At 37.3% G+C, this 19,341-nt stretch overlaps 1 protein-coding gene across 1 annotated transcript in view; it reads left to right on the forward strand.

The window, feature by feature from the left end:
* The window catches only part of GRAP (GRB2 related adaptor protein), a 73,322-nt gene extending 54,727 nt beyond the window's left edge, over nucleotides 1–18,595 (forward strand). Inside the window, exons 4-5 of the mRNA XM_051996661.1 lie at nucleotides 5,930–6,098; nucleotides 13,599–18,595. Of these exons, the coding sequence (XP_051852621.1) occupies nucleotides 5,930–6,098; nucleotides 13,599–13,784 (355 nt within the window). The 3' untranslated portion in view covers nucleotides 13,785–18,595. The remainder of the gene's footprint in view (nucleotides 1–5,929; nucleotides 6,099–13,598) is intronic.
* The last annotated feature ends 746 nt before the right edge of the window (nucleotides 18,596–19,341 follow it).

Raw genomic sequence — 19,341 nt, forward strand, 5'->3', positions numbered from 1 at the left:
AAAAAGAATTGAAAAAAAAACCCAAATCTTCTAACTGAAATGACTCCCAGCTCTAGATCTTATCCATAAGATTTTAGTGATGGAGATATCAGTGAGGGTCCTGAAAGGCCTTTTAAAAAACTTCAAGGAGGTAGTGAGCCTTAAACATTTTAGGTATAGGGACAGCCTGGGCAATTTTGCAGGCGAGGAATATTTGATAGCCTCATAAATGTAGAGTTAGAAGAGACTTTAGAGGCCATCCCATCTAAATTGTTAATTTTACAGATGAGGAAACTGAGGCACAGTGAGGTTTAAGTGACTTGCCCAGAATTACACAACTAAGTGTCTGATTTGAACTTCTTGATATCAGGTCCAGAACTCTATCCATTGCTTTTCTGGTATTTTTTTTTTTTCATTTTCTTTTTTTTGCTGAGGCAATTGGGGTTAAGTGACTTGCCCAGGGTCACACAGCTAGGAAGTGACCAGATTTGAACTCAGGTCCTCATGACTTCAGGGGGTGCTCTGTCCACTGGGCCACTTAACTGCCCCTTCTTTTTTCTTTATTAGAGTATTTTCTTTTTCTAAATCTTGCAAAGATAGTCTTCAACATTCACCTTCACAAAACCTTGTGGACAAGATTTTTGTCTCTCCCCTTCCCTTCTCACCTTCCCAAAACAATAAGCAATATGATATAAGTTAAATGTGTACAATTCTTCTAAACATATTTCCATATTTATCGCTGAGCAAAAAACAAAAACAAAACAAAACAAAAAACCCAACTCTGATTCATTTCTATCTTTGAATACCCAATGGGTAGCAAAATGTCTTATATATTGTAAAAGCCATTTTAGAAATGTTTTTTAAATAGTGGTGTTTTTTTCTCTTCTTTTTCTTCATCCTAAATTTACCTAAGTCCTTCCCACCTTCCAGCCTCCACTTTTGTAAAGGGCAGGATGATTGATTTAAACAAGGTGTTAACTCAGTGGAATTGATAAGACAATGGTTATCTAGTTTAGCATGGTGATTAATTGTTCTCTAGTTCAGTACATGTAGTTAGTACTTAATATAGTTCTACAAGATTCACACCTATTCTATAAGATTCACACCTATGATGATATAATTATAATAGAGTATAAAGTATAAAAGAGCCATCAAGGACTTGAACAGACGGGGAGAGACATTCCATCTTCATCAGCCTAGAAAGCCATCTGAAGGGGCTCCAGAAAGCTAGGCCAGCCCCATGCTGGAATTTGGACTTTTTCCCTGGCTATTCCTGTGGTGATTACTCTGCTGAAAGGAAGGCTGGTTCAGAGACTTCCAGAAAAACCAACCAGAACATTATACACTTCCTCCTCAAAAGCTTCACTGAATTCTCCAACTCACACTGATCTTTCTCCCTTCTCTGTATTCATACAATTCTGATAGTCAGGACCACAAGAATAACACTGAATTGTCCTCTATTTGTGCCAGTGATGTTAATTCTGTCTGGGCTGAAAACTCACTGAGGGCAAAGATTGTGCTTCAAAAGTCCCTATGCTTTTTATTGTTAGGGGTACAAAGCACATGCTCATTGTAGAACTGAGGAATGACTGATTGTCCACGGGGAGACATGGATTCAGAGAGCAATGGATTTTGAGGAGGAAGGGGGTAAAGTAGAGAAAGAGACATGTGTAGGTATTGGATGAAGGGAAGGAGGCTGTGTCAAGTATGGGAGATGGAAGGGGAAAATAAGGAGTATATAAGAGAAAAAGATGAGGTATAGAGAAAAGGCATCCTTTACAGAGCCCAAAAGGAAACAAGGTATTGTTTATGTGGCAATAAAAAGCCAGTGTGTGTTTATAGTATATAAAACATTACAGTGAGGACAGGAATTAGCTCCTTTATCCTCACAGCACCTTGGGAGTGGCTTAATCCTTGCCATTTTTCAATTCAGAAAACAGAAATACAGAGCAAGAAATAAATTTATCCAGTGTCACTTAAGATTTGTCCTTTCCCATGATAGAATCTTGTCTCTACAACAAAAACCAGTGATTGCTTCATTGAATTCCAGTTGGGTTCTTCTATGCCTATATATATATATATATATATTTCATCTAAGTTGTTCTGAGGAGATTTTGGATGTAGTACTCACCCATCCAAAATCTCCTCAGAACAACTTAGGTGAACTTTTAGACTATAGAACAAGTGGGCAGAATCCTGGAGCTCAAAATAAGACAATTTTCCCCAAAGCATGATAGGTAAATTTTCAGGAAGCTAATTTTCTGGATAAAATTTTCTGGCTCTCCAGTGTTGAACAACCTTCCCAAAGCAGGTCAAATAAACCTGAAGGAAATCAGGCCACTTGGTGAAGGGGATCAAAGTGGGAAAAGCTTCACAGAATCGTTAATCAAGAAATAAAGCTAGACAAAGTCTTTACGAAACTTTGTTATTCATTGGTTTCACCTGTATCTGAATCTTTGGAACCCTATTTGGGGTTTTCTTGGCACAAAAAATAAAATGGTTTGTCATTTCCTTCTCATTTTACAGATGAGGAAACTAAGGTAAGCAGAATTAAGCGACTTGCCCAGGGTCACATAGCTAGTAAGTATCTGAGGTCATATTTGGATTCAGATTTTCCTGACTCTAGAGACCATTCTATCTATTGCCCCAGCAAGCTATTAGGAGCATAGGACACTATTATTCTTTTTTAATTTTTAATTATTATATCTTTTTATTTACAAAACATATGCATGGGTAATTTTTTTCAACATTGACCCTTGCAAAACCTTCTATTCCAAATTTTCCCCTTCTTCTCCTCACCCCTTCTCCTAGATGGCAGGTAATCCAATACATGTTAAATATGTTAAATTATATGTTAAATCCAATATATGTATACATATCTATACAGTTATCTTGCTGCATAAGAAAAATTGGATCTAGAAAGAAAAAAAAACCTGAGAAGGAAAACAAAAATGCAAGCAAACAATAACAGAAAGAGTGAAAATGTTATGTTGTGGTTCACACTCTATTGCCATAGTCCTCTCTCTGGGTGTAGATGGCTCTCTTCTTTACTGGACAATTGGAACTGGTTTGAATCATCTCATTGTTGAAGAGAGCCACATCCATCAGAATTGATCATCACATAGTCTTGTTGATGCCTTGTATAATGATCTCTTGGTTCTGCTCATTTCACTCAGCATCAGTTCATGTAAGTCTCTTCAGGCCTCTCTGAAATTATCCTGTTGGTCATTTCTCACAGAATAATAACATTCATATATCACAATTTACCCAAACATTCTCCAGTTGATGGGCATCCATTCAGTTTCCAGTTTCTAGTCACTATGAAAAGGACTGCCACAAACATTCTTGCCCATGTGGGTCCCTTTCCTTCCTTTTAAGATCTCTTTGGGGTATAAGCCCAGTAGAAACACTGCTGGATCAAAGGGTATGCACAGTTTGATAACTTTTTGAGCAAAGTTCCAAATTGCTCTCCTGAATGGTTGGATTCGTTCACAGTTCCACCAACAGTGCATCAGTGTCCCCAGTTTTCCTGTATCCCCTCCAACATTAATCATTATCGTTTTCTGTCATCTTAGCCAATCTGACAAGTGTGTAGTGGTATCTCAGAGTTGTCTTAATTTGCATTTCTCTGATCAATAGTGATTTGGAACACTTTTTCATGTGACTGCAAATAGTTTCAATTTCTTTATATGAAAATTGTCTGTTCATATCCTTTGACCATTTATCAGTTGGAGAATGGCTTGATTTCTTATAAATTTGAATCAATCATACTTTGAAAATGAGAACCTTTGAATGTAAAAATGTTTTCCCAGTTTATTGCTTCCCTTTTAATCTTGTCTGCATTAGTTTTGTTTGTACAAAACCTTTTTAATTTAATATAATCAAAATTATCTATTTTGTGATCAGTAATGGTCTCTAGTTCTTCTTTGGTCACAAATTCCTTCCTCCTCCACAGGTCTGAGAGGTAAACTATCCTATGCTCTTCTAATTTATTTATAATATCATTCTTTATGCCTAGTTCATGAACCCATTTTGACCTTATCTTGGTATATGGTGTTAAGTGTGGGTCCATGCCTATTTTCTGCCATACTAATCCCAGCAGTTTTTGTCAAATAGTGAATTCTTATCACAAAAGCTGGGGTCTTTGGGTTTGTCAAACACTAGATTGCTATAGCTATTAACTATTTTGTCCTGTGAACCTAACCTATTCCATTAATCAACTAGTCTATTTCTTAGCCAGTACCAAATGGTTTTGATGACCACTGCTTTATAATATAGCTTTAGACCTGGTACAACTAGGCCACTGTCATTTTTTTCTTTCATTAGTTCTCTTGAAATTCTTGACTGTTTGTTCTTCCAGATGAATTTTGTTGTTATTTTTCTAGGTCATTAAAAGTTTCTTGGGAGTTTGATTGGTATAGCACTAAATAAATAGATTAGTTTAGGTAGTGTTATCATCTTTATTATATTTACTTGACCTATCCACAAGCATTTGATATTTTTCCTATTGTTTAGATATTACTTTATTTGTGTGGAAAGTATTTTGTAGTTTTTCTCATATAGCTGCTGACTTTTCTTTGGCAGATTCCCAAATATTTTATACTATCAATGGTTATTTTAAATGGAATTTCTCTTTGTATCTCTTGGTGTTAGATTTTGTTAGATACTGCTATTCTTTTCCCTCAAAAAAAAAAAGACAAAGAATTGATATATATCTGCAGACCACAAGAAAAATGATGGATTGTCAGTGACAATTAATTATATTATATATTATATTAATTGTTTAATATTTAATTATATTAATTTCTGGGAGGTAGGTTATTGTATTAAAAAAAAATCAGATATCAGAGCCTGGATTTGAATGCAGATTCTATGCCTCCTGTTTCATTGATTTTTTATTGGATGATCTTGGTAAGTTAGTTATTCTGTCTGTGCCTCAGTTTCCTTATCTGTAAAATGAAAAGATTGGATTAGATCAAAGGTATCAAACATACAAGTGATCCAAAACCCTAACCAGATTAAAGTATAAATGGGAACTATTTAACAAAATAAATAAAAACATAATAAAACATAGTCAATATTATATTTGAAAACTAAGTCAATATATAGTCCCCAAGGATCCATATATATATGTATATGTATATATATATATATGTAGTCCTGTTTTTAATTTGAATTTGCTACTTCTGTACTAGATAATCTCTGAGGTCCTTTCTAGAGTAATGATTCTGTGACTTTAGGCCATTTTCTCCAAAAGTTCTAACCTTAGCACTTTTTATAGATGCTTTAGAATTTCCCGAGCTTTGTACATTGACATCACAGACAAAAATGATTATAGTATTAAATATTTATTGAGCAAGATGTCCCATTCTGTGATGGGCACATGGGTGAGGATGAAGCATGGGAAAGATGCTAAAGAAAGAGAACAAATAAATCTTCACCAAGTCCTACTGTGTGCTTAACCATGTAGACCTTGGAGGCTTCTAGATCTTTACTTCCTGTATGATCTTGGGCAAGTTCCTGAGCCTACTGGGCCTCAGTTTTCTCATCTGTAAAATGAGAGGGTTGACTAAGATCCTACTGAGCTCTAGAACTACAATTGTTTCCTTTCAGCTTAGGCAACTACAAAGCATTGAGACCAGTTGCCGAAGAAAAAGGAAAGGAGGGATGTCTTCATTTCTCTGAGCTCATCTCTCCTCCACAGGGATTAATTAGAATATAATTCCTCTTCAATATAATTCTCTCCCTTGACTTTTTGTTCTGGTCAAGTCAATTCAACAGGTTTTATTGAGCACCTACTATGAATAAGGCTTCTGGGATACAAAGACATCATATCAAAATAAAGTCATCCTTTCTCACAGGAAAATAGTATTTTAATGGGTTTTTGAAGGCTCTGCTTTGCATTTCTCTGACCACTTGGTCTAAAATAATCATTCTTTTCCTTCCTCAGCTATGGCAATCAGGTTCAACACTTCAAAGTGCTTCGAGAGAACATGGGGAAATACTTCCTTTGGGAGGAAAAGTTCAACTCACTCAATGAACTGGTGGATTTCTACCGTACAACTACCATAGCCAAGAAGAAGCAAATCTTCCTGAGGGATGAGGACCCAACATACAAGGTATTGAGACTCCTTCAAGAGCATGGTTTCCAGCTCTGTTTAGCACAGTTAGCCAAAGGTGGGACTGCCATCAAGGATACTATACTTTGTAGAACAGATTAGAATGAGGACACACAAAAGCAGGAATCTGAAATCAGGCAGATTCCCAGTTAGGGATCAAGAGATCTAGCATTGAGCACAATGCCTGGCATGTAGTAAGTGCTCAAAAATGCTCACTGAACTGTGTCAGAAGAGTTTGGATAAGTATTAGAGAAGCTCCTTGAAGCACTAAGAGGGTGGGGCTTGTCCTTTTTCTCCTAGTTAGCAACTCTCCTGATGAGTGGGGACATCAGACAAGGGTGTGGAGCCCAGAAAAAGAGAGGGTTGTTGCAGACAGTAGTCCCAGAAGCCTCTAGAAACCATGGGGAGGTGTTGGGGAGAGGGGTGGAGATAGACTAAGGATTAAAGGCGTAAATGACAGTTTCTAAGAATTTCATTCTTCCCACCTACCTCCAAAGAACTAGCTATAGGAGAGATTTGAGCAGATCTCCAGGGAGATTTTTTCCAGAAGCTCAAGTATTGATCCTGTCTAAAGGATTTGCCCCAGGAAAGAATGACAGCATCTGAAAGAGGGATTTTGTGAAACATGGCCACCCTCAGCTAGGAGGTGTCTGCCCCAGGGAGGCGTGTGTGGCAATGGATCTTGAAGATAGAGAGAGATCTTGAGATTGGGAGACCCTGGGAATTGAGAATAAAGAACCAAGAATAGAAATGTGTTGGATACAGAAAATTACCCAAATGGCCATAAGAAGAAATAGTAGATCAAGATCACCACAGGTCAGAACAAGGTGGGAACCAAGAGAATATTGTTTTTAGAGGTCAAAATAAGCCACTAGGTTCAAAGGGAAGTACTTAGCATACAGAAAATCTGGAGAGACCAGAGAACCAAGTAAGTCCCTACATCTAGAATCTAGGCAAGCCACTGGAGCTGGAGAGAGATGCCCTCATAAAAAGGGTAACTGAATACCTTTCAGGTATTCAGGGTCTCCTGGATCCTTAAGGAGCCAATCCCCAAAAGATGAGCATTCCAGAATGGGAATTTTTCGTTTTGTGATGTAGATTCTTGGGTAACCTGATGAAACTTATGCACTTCTCATAATAATGTTTTTAAGTGCATTATATAAAATACATTTTATTTTTAAATGCACAAAATGAATACATGGGATCATAAAGGAAACAATTATATTGAAATATAGTTATCAAAATGTTAAAAAAAAAAGTTTGTGGACCCTCAGGTTAAAAACTTTTCCCTTTGAGCCTATAGGTAAGAGAAGCTGAGCCACACTGGAAAGTTTATCAGGAGATTAATCTACAAAAAGTGAGAGTATCCAATGGCAGCAGGAACAAAAATTCAGTCTTGTTTCTAGATTCTTTCACATTGTCTCTCTCAAAATTCAGAAAACCTCCTCTGAGACAGGGGTTGTTAGCCTGGGATTCATAATTTTTTTTTCTTTTTACATTTTGAAAACTGTATTTCAATCTAATTGGTTTTCTTTGTAATCCCATGTATTTTATTTTATACATTTAAAAACATGATTCCAAGCAGGACTCCATAGGTTTTACCACATTGGCAAAGGTTCTGCAATCACAGCATACACAAAGTTAAGAAACTCTGCTCTGAGAGAAGCTCTGAGAGAAGCAGACTGGGTACATCAGTGCTACTGGCCAGCAACTTTGTAGCGCTCTGAACTGAAGCTTCTTCAAAACATTAAGGGTAGCAAAGTCAGCCACAAATAATAGAACTCAAAAAGAAAGCAGTAAATGGCCCACCCAGCTACGTGCCCAGCTTCATTTGATGATGTTTGGCCCTCTGGGCAGAAGTTGTCCAACTCATAGTGCACATTCCAATCCTGACTGGAGTACAGCATTAGAAGTCCATGACCTTGGGAATGACAGGAGAGGAAAGGATGGGATGGGGCAGGATAGGATGAGAGAATCACTATTAATGGGGCAACTATTGTTTCCTGCCTGGGCACAATGCTGAGATTGCCAAAGATATCCCAACTGTAGTTGACTTTCATAATAGTTATTGTTCTTCACAATAATAGAAATGTCTACTTCTGGACTCTTTCATTAGGGGAAATCTCATCACCCTTTATACCCCTCCCTTAATTAGGGGCTAGTGATAGCATATAGTTAAAACTTTTATTAAACTACAGGAGATTTTTGGAGTGGTTGGGTAAGGTAAAGAGGTATATCCTAAGAGGATACAGAAAGGCAAAGCTAGAACCATAGATAGATTTCAAGGAATCTGTACATTTGGATAGGGGTGGGTGGGAAACCACATTTATTTTTATTAATCTCTAACTGAAAATTTGCATTTTCTTCAATTATGAATTTATTTATTCTTAGATATGGCTTAATAGGTAGGCTGGAGACCCCTCATCATGGCCTTGTCTTTCATCTCCACCCAGGTTCATAATTCTCTTGTAGTAGTTGTCTATTCAAATTCTCCAGCTCTTAGCCCTCACCTCTGTAGTTTTTTTTTTTTTTAAATACCAAAACAAGCCAGATGACACATGAATTCAAAGCAAGAAGTATTTAATGAAAAAGAAGAGCTAGGTAATAACAGGGAGATGAGCAAGGTATTAAATGTTTTCTGTGCCCATTTCCAAATGATTGTCACCAGTCTACCTGTAGAAAGATGCGAGGGAAACACCCTAGAAGCTGTCTAGAGAACATTGACACCCTGGCAAGCCAACCAGACAGCATTGTAGAAACTGCTGTTAACTTCTTTTAATTCTGTAACAACATAGGGTAGGCTAATCTGTCCCTATAGGCTCTGTGGATTGTACTAGTTTTGACATTATCTAGATACAACTCCTATTTTCCCTCATCTCTTTTCTCTTTTCACATCAGCCTCCTTTGGAAGACTCCCTTGTTTTTTTTTAAAGCACACTTAAAATGCTGAAAATGCAATTGATCATTTTATGGAGTCCCTGGAAAGGGCTTCTAATAGATACAGAAGAAGAGGATTTCCTCAGTAAGCTAGACTTTGCCCTCAGACACTGTGGATGACTGGTCCCTGTGTGGACATTCTCCATAATGCCATATAAAAGAAATTTGAATTTTTTAATAATAGCTTTTTATTTTCAAAATATATGCAAAGATCGTTCACCTTTGCAAAATCTTGTGTTCCAAATTTTTCTCCCTCCTTTACTCCTACCCTTTCCCTTAGATAGCAAGAAATCCAACATATGTTAAACATGTACAATTCTTCTATACAAAAAGAAATGTCAATCTTAGAAGCCCAAATGGAAAAATTCAAATTTAGTTTTAGATGCTAAGTAACTGACCAAGTCACTTAACCTCTGCCTGCCTCAATTTTCCCATGTATAAAAAATTTTTCCAGCTACAAAAAATGCCTTTGTACAAATAAAACTAATGCAAACAAGATTAGAAGGGAAGCAACAAACTGGGAAAACATCTTCACAGTTAAAGGTTCTGATAAAGGCCTCATTTCCAAAATATATAGAGAACTGACTCAAATTTATAAGAAATCAAACCATTCTCCAATTGATAAATGGTCAAAGGATATGAACAGACAACTTTCAGAGGATGAAATTGAAACTATTACCACTCATATGAAAGAGTGTTCCAAATCACTATTGATCAGAGAAATGCAAATTAAGACAACTCTGAGATACCACTACACACCTGTCAGATTGGCTAAGATGACAGGAAAAAATAATGATGAATGTTGGAGGGGATACGGGAAAACTGGGACACTGATGCATTGTTGGTGGAGTTGTGAACGAATCCAACCATTCTGGAGAGCAATCTGGAATTATGCCCAAAAAGTTATCAAACTGTGCATACCCTTTGATCCAGCAGTGTTTCTATTGGGCTTATATCCCAAAGAAATACTAAAGAAAGGAAAGGGACCTGTATGTGCCAAAATGTTTGTAGCAGCCCTATTTGTAGTGGCTAGAAACTGGAAAATGAATGATGCCCATCAATTGGAGAATGGCTGGGTAAATTGTGGTATATGAATGTTATGGAATATTATTGTTCTGTAAGAAATGACCAGCAGGATAAATACAGAGAGGACTGGTGAGACTTACATGAACTGATGCTAAGTGAAATGAGCAGAACCAGGAGATCATTATACACTTCGACAACAATATTGTATGAGTACATATTTTGATGGAAGTGGATTTCTTTGACAAAGAGACCTAACTGAGTTTCAATTGATAAATGATAGACAGAAGCAGCTACACCCAAAGAAAGAACACTGGGAAACGAATGTGAACTATCTGCATTTTTGTTTTTCTTCCTGGGTTATTTATACCTTCTGAATCCAATTCTTCCTGTGCAACAAGAGAACTGTTCGGTTCTGCAAACATATATTGTATCTAGGATATACTGCAACATATCTAACATATATAGGACTGCTTGCCATCTAGGGGAGGGGGTGGAGAGAGGGAGGGGAAAAATCAGAACAGAAATGAGTGCAAGGGATAATGTTGTAAAAAAATTACCCTGGCATGGATTCTGTCAATATAAAGTAACAATTAAATAAAAATTAATAAAAAATAAAAAATAAAAAAGAGCACCTACTTTCCAGGGTTGTTATAAGAATCAAATGAGATAATGGTAAAAGCATAAAGTACAGTGGGGCATATAGTGGGTGTTTGATAAATGCTTATACCATCCATCATAAGAAGGATTTGTGAATATGGGTGCTAAAAGGTAATGGAGAGGGAGGAGTCTAGACCATAACCCTTCTGTAATCTCAGAAGTCATCCACTCTGGAGTCACCTACTTGAGAGGTTTCATACTGGGAAGAATTAATAGGTTAGACCTCAAAAACACTGGTTTCCTGATCTATTCCCTGGATATACTCTCTTGGCTCTGCCTCCAGCCACTAATGGTCTTTGTGTTGATCCCGTACTATTTATTTACCCTTCACAATCTCTTGCCTCCCTTCCAAATGTACTTGTCCTGGATGGGAGAGGTCCTATTCCATGGCCTCTTTTCTCTTTCCTCAAAATGGAAGTGCACTGACATAGGGGCCTTTTAATAATTAAGCTCTATTTTATTATCTAACTCAATGGTGACTCTAATAGGAGTCCTTTCAGTAAAGGAAGGGTGGGTGTCCTTTGGCAGGACTTTACCAAACTTGATGAACCTCCATTCCTCTCCTCTTGCTCCATTTCTTTAGAATGATTCATATCCCCTTTTATATTGATTCATAATCCCATTTTCTTTATTTGGGCCAAGAGCTGCTCTGAGTTTAGGAATCCTACTTTCACTCTTACTTCTACACTTATTTTTTAAAAATCCTTTCCTCACTTCATTAGCACCTACCTAGTCCTAATGATGAAAATACATTGTAGTGAAAAAAGAATTGAATTGATCATTAATTTCCTGTGTAACCCTCTCTCTGGGTCTCAGTTTCTTTATGTAAAATGTGAATAAATTATGTAATGTAAAATAATTATGTAAAATGTGAATATGAGGTCCTTTCCAGATCTGATATCCTGCAATTAGACCTTTGAAATCTCTCTTTAATTCAACCATCTATAGGCCCATTTCTGCCTCAAAAGCCCCACCACCAAGAGTCAGGGGTCCCAAATAGTGCTCCAAAGTTTTAGCTTATAGATGGCTGTTGAAATTACTTGGTCTAGGCATTGGTCTACTCCTGATGATATGACAGCCATAGGAATAGTACATAATAAATATTAAATAAATGAATGGGAGACCAATGGTACTGAGCTATTAAAATCTCTAAGAGGAAAGAACCCAAAAAGTGTTATGCTCTTCTTGAACTACTTTTAGGTGGTCAAGATTTGCCAAGTAAGTTGGATGGAGCTCTGTTGAGCCCCTACCCCAACCCCAACCTTCTCTGCTTTGTACCTTTCTTTATTCCAGAAGCTCAGAAAGGCAGAGCTGGGGTTCAGAGGTGAAGGGGAGAGCAGCTAATCCACTGGCTTCTATAAAGATCACTAGTGGGGAAAATAGCGAGACAGTACTCTATCCAAGGGAATCCAGAGTCCTTTCTAGGGAGAAAGTCGATCCCTCTTTTATACTTCAGAGTCTGGCTTGAGTCAGCCTACCTTGTGGGTAAATGTTGATGATTATTTCACCTTCTCTGTGAGTGGGGAGTGTCCTTGATTCTCTCCAAAGTGAACATGTTAATTATACCTTCTTTGGGTGGGGTTATTCCCTCAGGTCGATCCTATCACTGCAATTAACCAAATCCCATAGTCTGGAAGATTAGTCTTCCTTGTGATTGGTCAGATAGGTTATCATCCATCTTTTCTACCAAGTTATACCAGCCTGGCCTGAGTTTTCCAGTGATTCCTTGCTGTCTCCTAAAAAAAATGTCAGTGTCTGGAGTAAGGTTACTGTCAAAGATGGGATCTAGATTCTGGGTGGCTGGCTTGGGATAAGGGAGTAGAAGAAACAGAGTCCCTGCTTTGGGTGAATAATGAGGTATAGGTCCTATCTATTAAAATGTATAAATATAAATATAAATATATATATGTATTTGTGTGTATAAATATATAAAATATATATCTATATACAATCCTGTTTTAAGTCTTGTTCTCCATAATGTCTTGGGATGATTCAGAGTTCTGTCCATCGCTGGCATATTGTGTTGGTTCACTTGAGACCTGGTGGGACACTGAACTCCCAGACCTTAAACATTTAGCTTTTGGGAGCCTGAGATCAGTCTTTGGCTCCAGGGACTAGACAGAGGTATTCAGCAGACAGGTATGAAGGGGTTGCTTTAAGTCTCCCCAAGCCCAAGCCCAGGGGTAGATGATTCATTCAATGATCCCAAGTGGAATGGTAGTTGGGGGTGTTGCCTGAGCCTCAGAGATTTTTCTGATAGCTGAGAATGGGAAGGGACAGCCTTCCAGTAGTTCTCTTAGTGGAACCAATACGTTGGATGACAACACTAAGAGATTCAGCTCCTTCAGGAAATTCCCTGAGCTAAAGTCACTCTCAGAAGCTTTAGATTAGGCTGTGGGTCAAAAGAAATCAGATTTGAGAGAGTCATAGGTAGAAAAGGAATTTAAGCTGGGAGGGAATTGTCGTTAAGACACTAGACTGAAGGAACCAAGACTTATCTCCTAAGGACAGGGTTGTGACTTTTTGGATTCTTCTATGTACCGGTAATTAGCTGATATACAGAATTTGTGTCCTGGAATTCTCCCACTAGAGCAAAACTTCCTTGAAAATGCTGCCTGAGTGTGGGGCTCCCATTCTAGAAAGGATTTAGAGGAGAGTAAGGGCTGTAGAAGATGGAGGACTTTCTCCTGATCCATCCCTTGAGTATTAACAGCAGAAGTGATCAAGGGAACTTTAGCACTCATAGGAACTAAGGGATTCAACCCACCAACCCAAGATCATTTGTCTCCCACGAGGAGGGAGAAGTATCCAGAAGAAGCTTCTTGGTTCTTAGTTCCTGACCCCCTTTTTTCTGATCCTTTTTCTTCTTCTTTCTTCTAGCCACCCAGAGCTAAGTTTGCCAAAGCCCAGTTTGACTTCGTTGCCCAGAACTCCTCACAGCTCAGTTTCTCTCAGGGTGACATCATTGAGGTGCTGGAACATTCAGACCCCAACTGGTGGAGAGGACAGCTCTGCGGTCGAGTGGGTTTCTTCCCTCGGAACTACGTCCATCTCGTCCACATGTGAACTGTTACTGGATCCTCCATCTTTCAGAGTTGCTTTGAATGGCCAGAGCCCCCAAGACTTTTCTGGATGAGCAAGCACTCACAATGCGGAGGAGCCAGTGGATTCCCTACTATTCTGATAGCAAGAATATGGAACAGGTTTCCTGCTGTATTCAGAGGGGCCTGAATCAGGTTGGACCTAGGGAGGGTATTTTCTGGACCAATTCAATCCAGGAAATATTAATTAAATACATTATGCAAAGCACAGTGGTTGCAAAGACAAAAACCAGTCCTTTCCCTCAAAGAACTTACATTCTATTAAAAGGATAAAACCTTTACTGACATGACATGATGTCATGTCAAATCAAGAAGCATTTATTAAGCACAGTATCTGACATATACTGTATTAAAGGCTGGACATACAAAAAAAGGCAAAAAAATAATCCCCGTTCTCACGGATCTCATAGTCTAACTGGGGAATACAACATGTAATTAACCATGTACATGATAAACTGGGGTATTTTCAGAGGGAAGGCACTAGCATTCTTAATTCCTCTTAGGAATCAGGAAAGTCTTCTTGGAGAAGGTAGGATTTTAGAAATGACTTGAAGCAAGGCAGGGAAACTAGGAGGTAGAAGTGCAAGGAGAGAATTCTAGGTAATATAAAATTTATATAAAGTCATTTAAAAAGGCAGAGAATGCTCCTAACCATAGGCATGCACTAAGTGTGGACCAGATGTGGCAACATGCCTGTTGGGGAGCATTTTCATTAAATGATTTCTTGAGAAATAACTGATTCTTATTCAGTAAAACATCATTTCTTTTATTTCCCATTGTGTAAGTTAGATATGGAATTTATCTATATTCCTACATAAATGTTTCTAACTGCAAAGATGCTTAGACCATATCCCACTTATAATATGTCCATATATGTAAAAGATATGTTTATGAGTAACAGGGGTCCTACATATGAAAAGGAGCTTCAGATAAAATAAAAATAATGCTAGTCTCAGGATAAAAATGCATGCATACACACACATGCATATATACATAAAATACACTACATGAATGCACATGTATGTACACTCATGTGAATATATGTGTATATATTTCTTTATGTATGTATGTGTTTTCCTGTATATTTAATCTCTTCTCTTACTGAGGAAAAAGTAAGAGAGAAAGTAAGAGAATGGTTTCTCTTACTATGGAAAAGAGAAGTCATGATTACAAAGAGCCAACATGGTTTCATCAAAAACCAACTAACTTCTTTTTATTTTCTGACAAAATTATTATCCTGGATAAAGTTCACTTGGAGGTTAGCAAAGCTTTTGATAAATTATTTCTTACCATTCCTAAGGAGGGGACGAGTGACCACTTTTGGGGTGTGTCATTGTTGAGGTTCCTTTCATGTGTGTAAGGATTAGATGGCCACTGAGGTCTTTTCCCACCCCCAAATTCTCTCCTTATATGAGGGTAATTTTGATTTATACACTTATCTTCAGTAGGAATCAAAGGGTCCAGCCCCCCACTGCTAATTTCCTAAGCTTCTATTAGAGAGTAAAAATGTCTCTGGTCTCTTCAAGAGCAAAACCTCTTCCTAAATCATACTGAGGTACCAATATGAAATCAATCACTCTAGTTAGAATTCAGTGGCTACCAATGTTTTGTTTAATTCTAAACAATTGAAGTAGCATAGAAATTGAAGAGGTTATTGCTGCTCTCTCTCTCCCTCTTTCCTTCCCTCCCTTCCTCATTCCCTTCCTCCCTTATTTCTTTCTCTTCTCTTCTCTTCTCTTCTCTTCTCTTCTCTTCTCTTCTCTTCTCTTCTCTTCTCTTTTCTTCTCTTCTCTTCTCTTCTTTCTGTTTCTCTGTGTGTGTCTCTCTGTGTCTCTGTCTTTATCTCTCTCTCTGTCTCTCTCTGTCTTTGTCTCTCATCTACAAGGGTTGGGATTCAGTAAATACCACTAAGCAGCCTGGGTTTCCGCTTTCTGTAGCTGCCATTGCTTGTGCCAAAAAAAGACCTATTCACAATTGCTTCTTCAAGTTGGCATCTTTGGTGGTGAGGAAAAAGATATTACAAAAGGGCAGGCTTTACTTCTTCCACTATCCTTATGTCCTTCCCTCTATTGCCCGCTTTTAACTTCTTTATCTCTGGTTAGTTCCTTGATCAGAGGCAGCTAGGTAAGAGTATCAGACCCTTGTAGATGAGAAACAAAGACAGAGAGAGACAGAGAGAGAGATAAAGACAGAGACACATGCTCCATAAATCCCAAAAGTGGTCAAAGAGACCTGAGTTCAAATCCTCCTTCAGAAACTTTACTAGCTGTGTGATCCTAGGTAAAGCACTTAAACTCTCTCAGCCTCATTTTCCCCATAAAAATGGGGATAATAATAGCACCTATCCTACAGAATTGTTGTGAGGATTAAATGAGATGATATGTGTACAATGCTTTGTAAACTTTAAAGCATTATAAAAATTCTAGCTATAATATCCCCTCCCAAACTCTCTTCCTTAACAACCTTAGTAGTTTTTAGGTCCTGCAAAATGGTTGTAATTCATACTAGCTTGAATCAATCAAATCGTTCTCAATATTATTAATCACTCCAAGAGGATGTTCATGAACCAAAGAGACACAATCAAAAATCCTCCAAATATAACAAAACTGCAAATAATAACCATTTCCCTTTATATTTATTGAATTAACCAAACTCTCCCGAGCAATCCTCTAAAGATGAATTAGAGGATAGAAAAGAGAAGAGAGAAATATTTCTATAGTGACAACTACAATAGTTCAGGCCAATAGTGCTAAACATTTAGAAAAAGGAGCCTTTTATCCATATTTAAAGATCCCTGCAGACTACATATTGACTTAATTTAAAAATATAATATCCAGGTTATTGTATTTTTATTTATTTTGGTAAATATTTTCCAATTACGTTTTAATCTGATTTGGACCAGACTTGTGAGTATCGTAGGTTTCATGCAGTTTTGTGTTTGACACCTGGTCCTGATAATGAGGGACTGTGCTAGCTGGTGGTGATGGGAATGGGGGAGGCAAGTGGGAGAACAGAGAGAATCAAGGACTTCATAACTGATGGAATGTGAGAGATGAAAAGTGAAGTCAGAAGGAAAGCAGGTTTAGGAAGAAAGATAATGAACTATACTTTAGAACAGACTTTTATATTGGCATCTAGTCCCCTCTGTGGATTAGAGATCTAAGCCTCCTTTCCTCCAGTTCCCTAAACTCTTCCTACTCAAACCTCTGAAATCTTCCCTACTTCTCGGGTATATTCAGATAAAATTCCCAGATGCCAGTGACTCTGGAAGGATCTTCTTGCTTTAAATCTCTTCCGAGACTATGGGCTACATGCTGTCATTGGGATAGCTAGTGTTGGCAAGGGATGCTGATTTTTTCTTATCACCTTTCGTAGTCCATTTTTCTCAGATTAAGACACATAGTATATAGTTTGGATGAGGATCACAAGGTTCTATTCTGAGGAGTCAGACCTGAGTTTTATCTCCACTGTGCTCTTGAATCACTGTGTGACTTTGAGCAAGTCATTAATGATTTTCTTTTTCTTTTCCATACTTCCATCAATGTAGGAGATATTTCATCTTCTGTCAAGATGTACTCCAATATGGCTTGGATTCATTCAATCATTCACTCGTTCTTTCATTTAACATAGATAATCCTGAGACTCCTCACTTATCTAAATATTTATTTGCCTGTTTTGATTGGCCTGACACCTCCCTTTGAAGGGTTATCATAAATAAGGTATATCCTTTTGGGGGGTAATGCCAAAAGGCATAAAGAGCTAATAGGTATAAGTTACAAGAAAGTCATTTCAGTTCAATGAAAGAAAAAATTTTCTAATATTCAAAACTGTTATCACAATGGAGCAGACTATTTTGAGAAATAGTGAATAGCTAATTAATGGAAGTGTTTAAAAGCAAAGGCTATCCCCAGTAGATGTGATTAAAGAATGTAAACAACAAAAAAAAGTTTTCAAAAGAATTGCAAACTACATATGACCACATGAAAACATGCTCCATAAATCCACATAGTAAGAGAAATGCAAATTAGAACAATTCTGGAATTTCTTTTCATGCTATGCAAATTGACCAAGATTAAAAAAAAAAAAAAAAAAGGGAAATGTCCAAGTTGGAGGAGCTGTGGGAAAACAGGCATACTGAGGTACTCTATTAGTAGAGCTGTGAGATGGTCTGACTTTTCTAAATGCCAGTTTGGAATTATGCAAGAAAAGTGACTAAACTGTTCAGACATTTGACCAATGATCCCACCAAGGAGTCAATGATAGAAACAATATACAAAATGTTTCACAGTACTCTGATGGCAAAAACCTGGAAACAAAGTGGATATCCATTTATTAGAAAATAATGGAAGAAACTATGTTATAGGAATGTAAAGGAATATTATTTGTTCGGTAAAAAATGACATATATGAGGAATTCAGAGGAACATCAGAAGATTTGTATGAATTGATATAGAGCAAAATAAACAGAAACAGGAAAAAACTACACACAATGTACAGCAATGTAAAAGTTGACTAGAATGAAATTGAACTCTAGTAATGGAAAAATCAGTAAAGGTCCCAGAGAACACATAATAAAGCATGCTTTTTCCCTCCTAATGGAGGGGTGGAGGACTACTATGACAGAGTACTATATAAATTGTTAGAAAAAGTCATTGTTATTGGATGTTTTTGCTAAATTGTTTTTCTTTGTCACAAGGAAGGATTTGGCTAGAGTTGGGCTTGAAATAACTGTGTTTTAAAATAAGAAGGAATAAATAAAATATTTTTTAAAAATAAAGTGAATGTGATGATCATCTATGAAAGACTTGGTTCTTCTCAGTGTTTTAATGATCCAAGGCAAACCTAATAAAATTTGTATAGAAAATGCCACTTGCATCCAGAGAGAGAACTACAGAGATTGGATGTAAATCAACACATGCTATGTTCAATTCTTTTTTCCTTTTTCTTCGTTTTTTCTTTCATGCTTTTCCCTTTTGCTCTTACTTTTCTCTCCTAATATAATTCATAAAGAAAAGTGTATTTTAAAAATGAATGCTATATTTTAACATGTTTAACATATATGGGTCTGCCTGCCATCTAGGGAAGGGGATGGAGGGAAGGAGGGAAAAAGTCAGAACAGAAGTATTTGCAAGGGTCAATGTTGAAAAATTACCCATGCTTATGTTTTGTCAATAAAAAGCTATAATAATAAAAAAAGAATGCACATGTATAACCAGAAAAAAAATTAAAAGAATAAAGTGAAGGCTGGGTAAACATTTGCTAGAATTGGTGCAGAGAGGATTGGTACATTGCTTGTTGTAAGGGGAATTAAAGCTGCTTTGGGCTTTCTTTGGGTTCAGTAGAGTGGAATCTATGAGGAATTTTCTTCTAACTCTGAAATTCTTTTATTCCTTGATATCAAAGGGACAGAGAGCCATAAGGGATCTGTCTCACTCTTAGCAACCAGGGACTCCAACATACATTATTACCTTTTTACTTGGCTGGGTGTTTCTAACTCCCATTCTCAGTGGAAATGATTTGGTC

The sequence above is a fragment of the Antechinus flavipes genome, chromosome 1, assembly GCF_016432865.1.
Source record: "Antechinus flavipes isolate AdamAnt ecotype Samford, QLD, Australia chromosome 1, AdamAnt_v2, whole genome shotgun sequence".
Taxonomy (NCBI): Eukaryota; Metazoa; Chordata; class Mammalia; order Dasyuromorphia; family Dasyuridae; genus Antechinus; species Antechinus flavipes.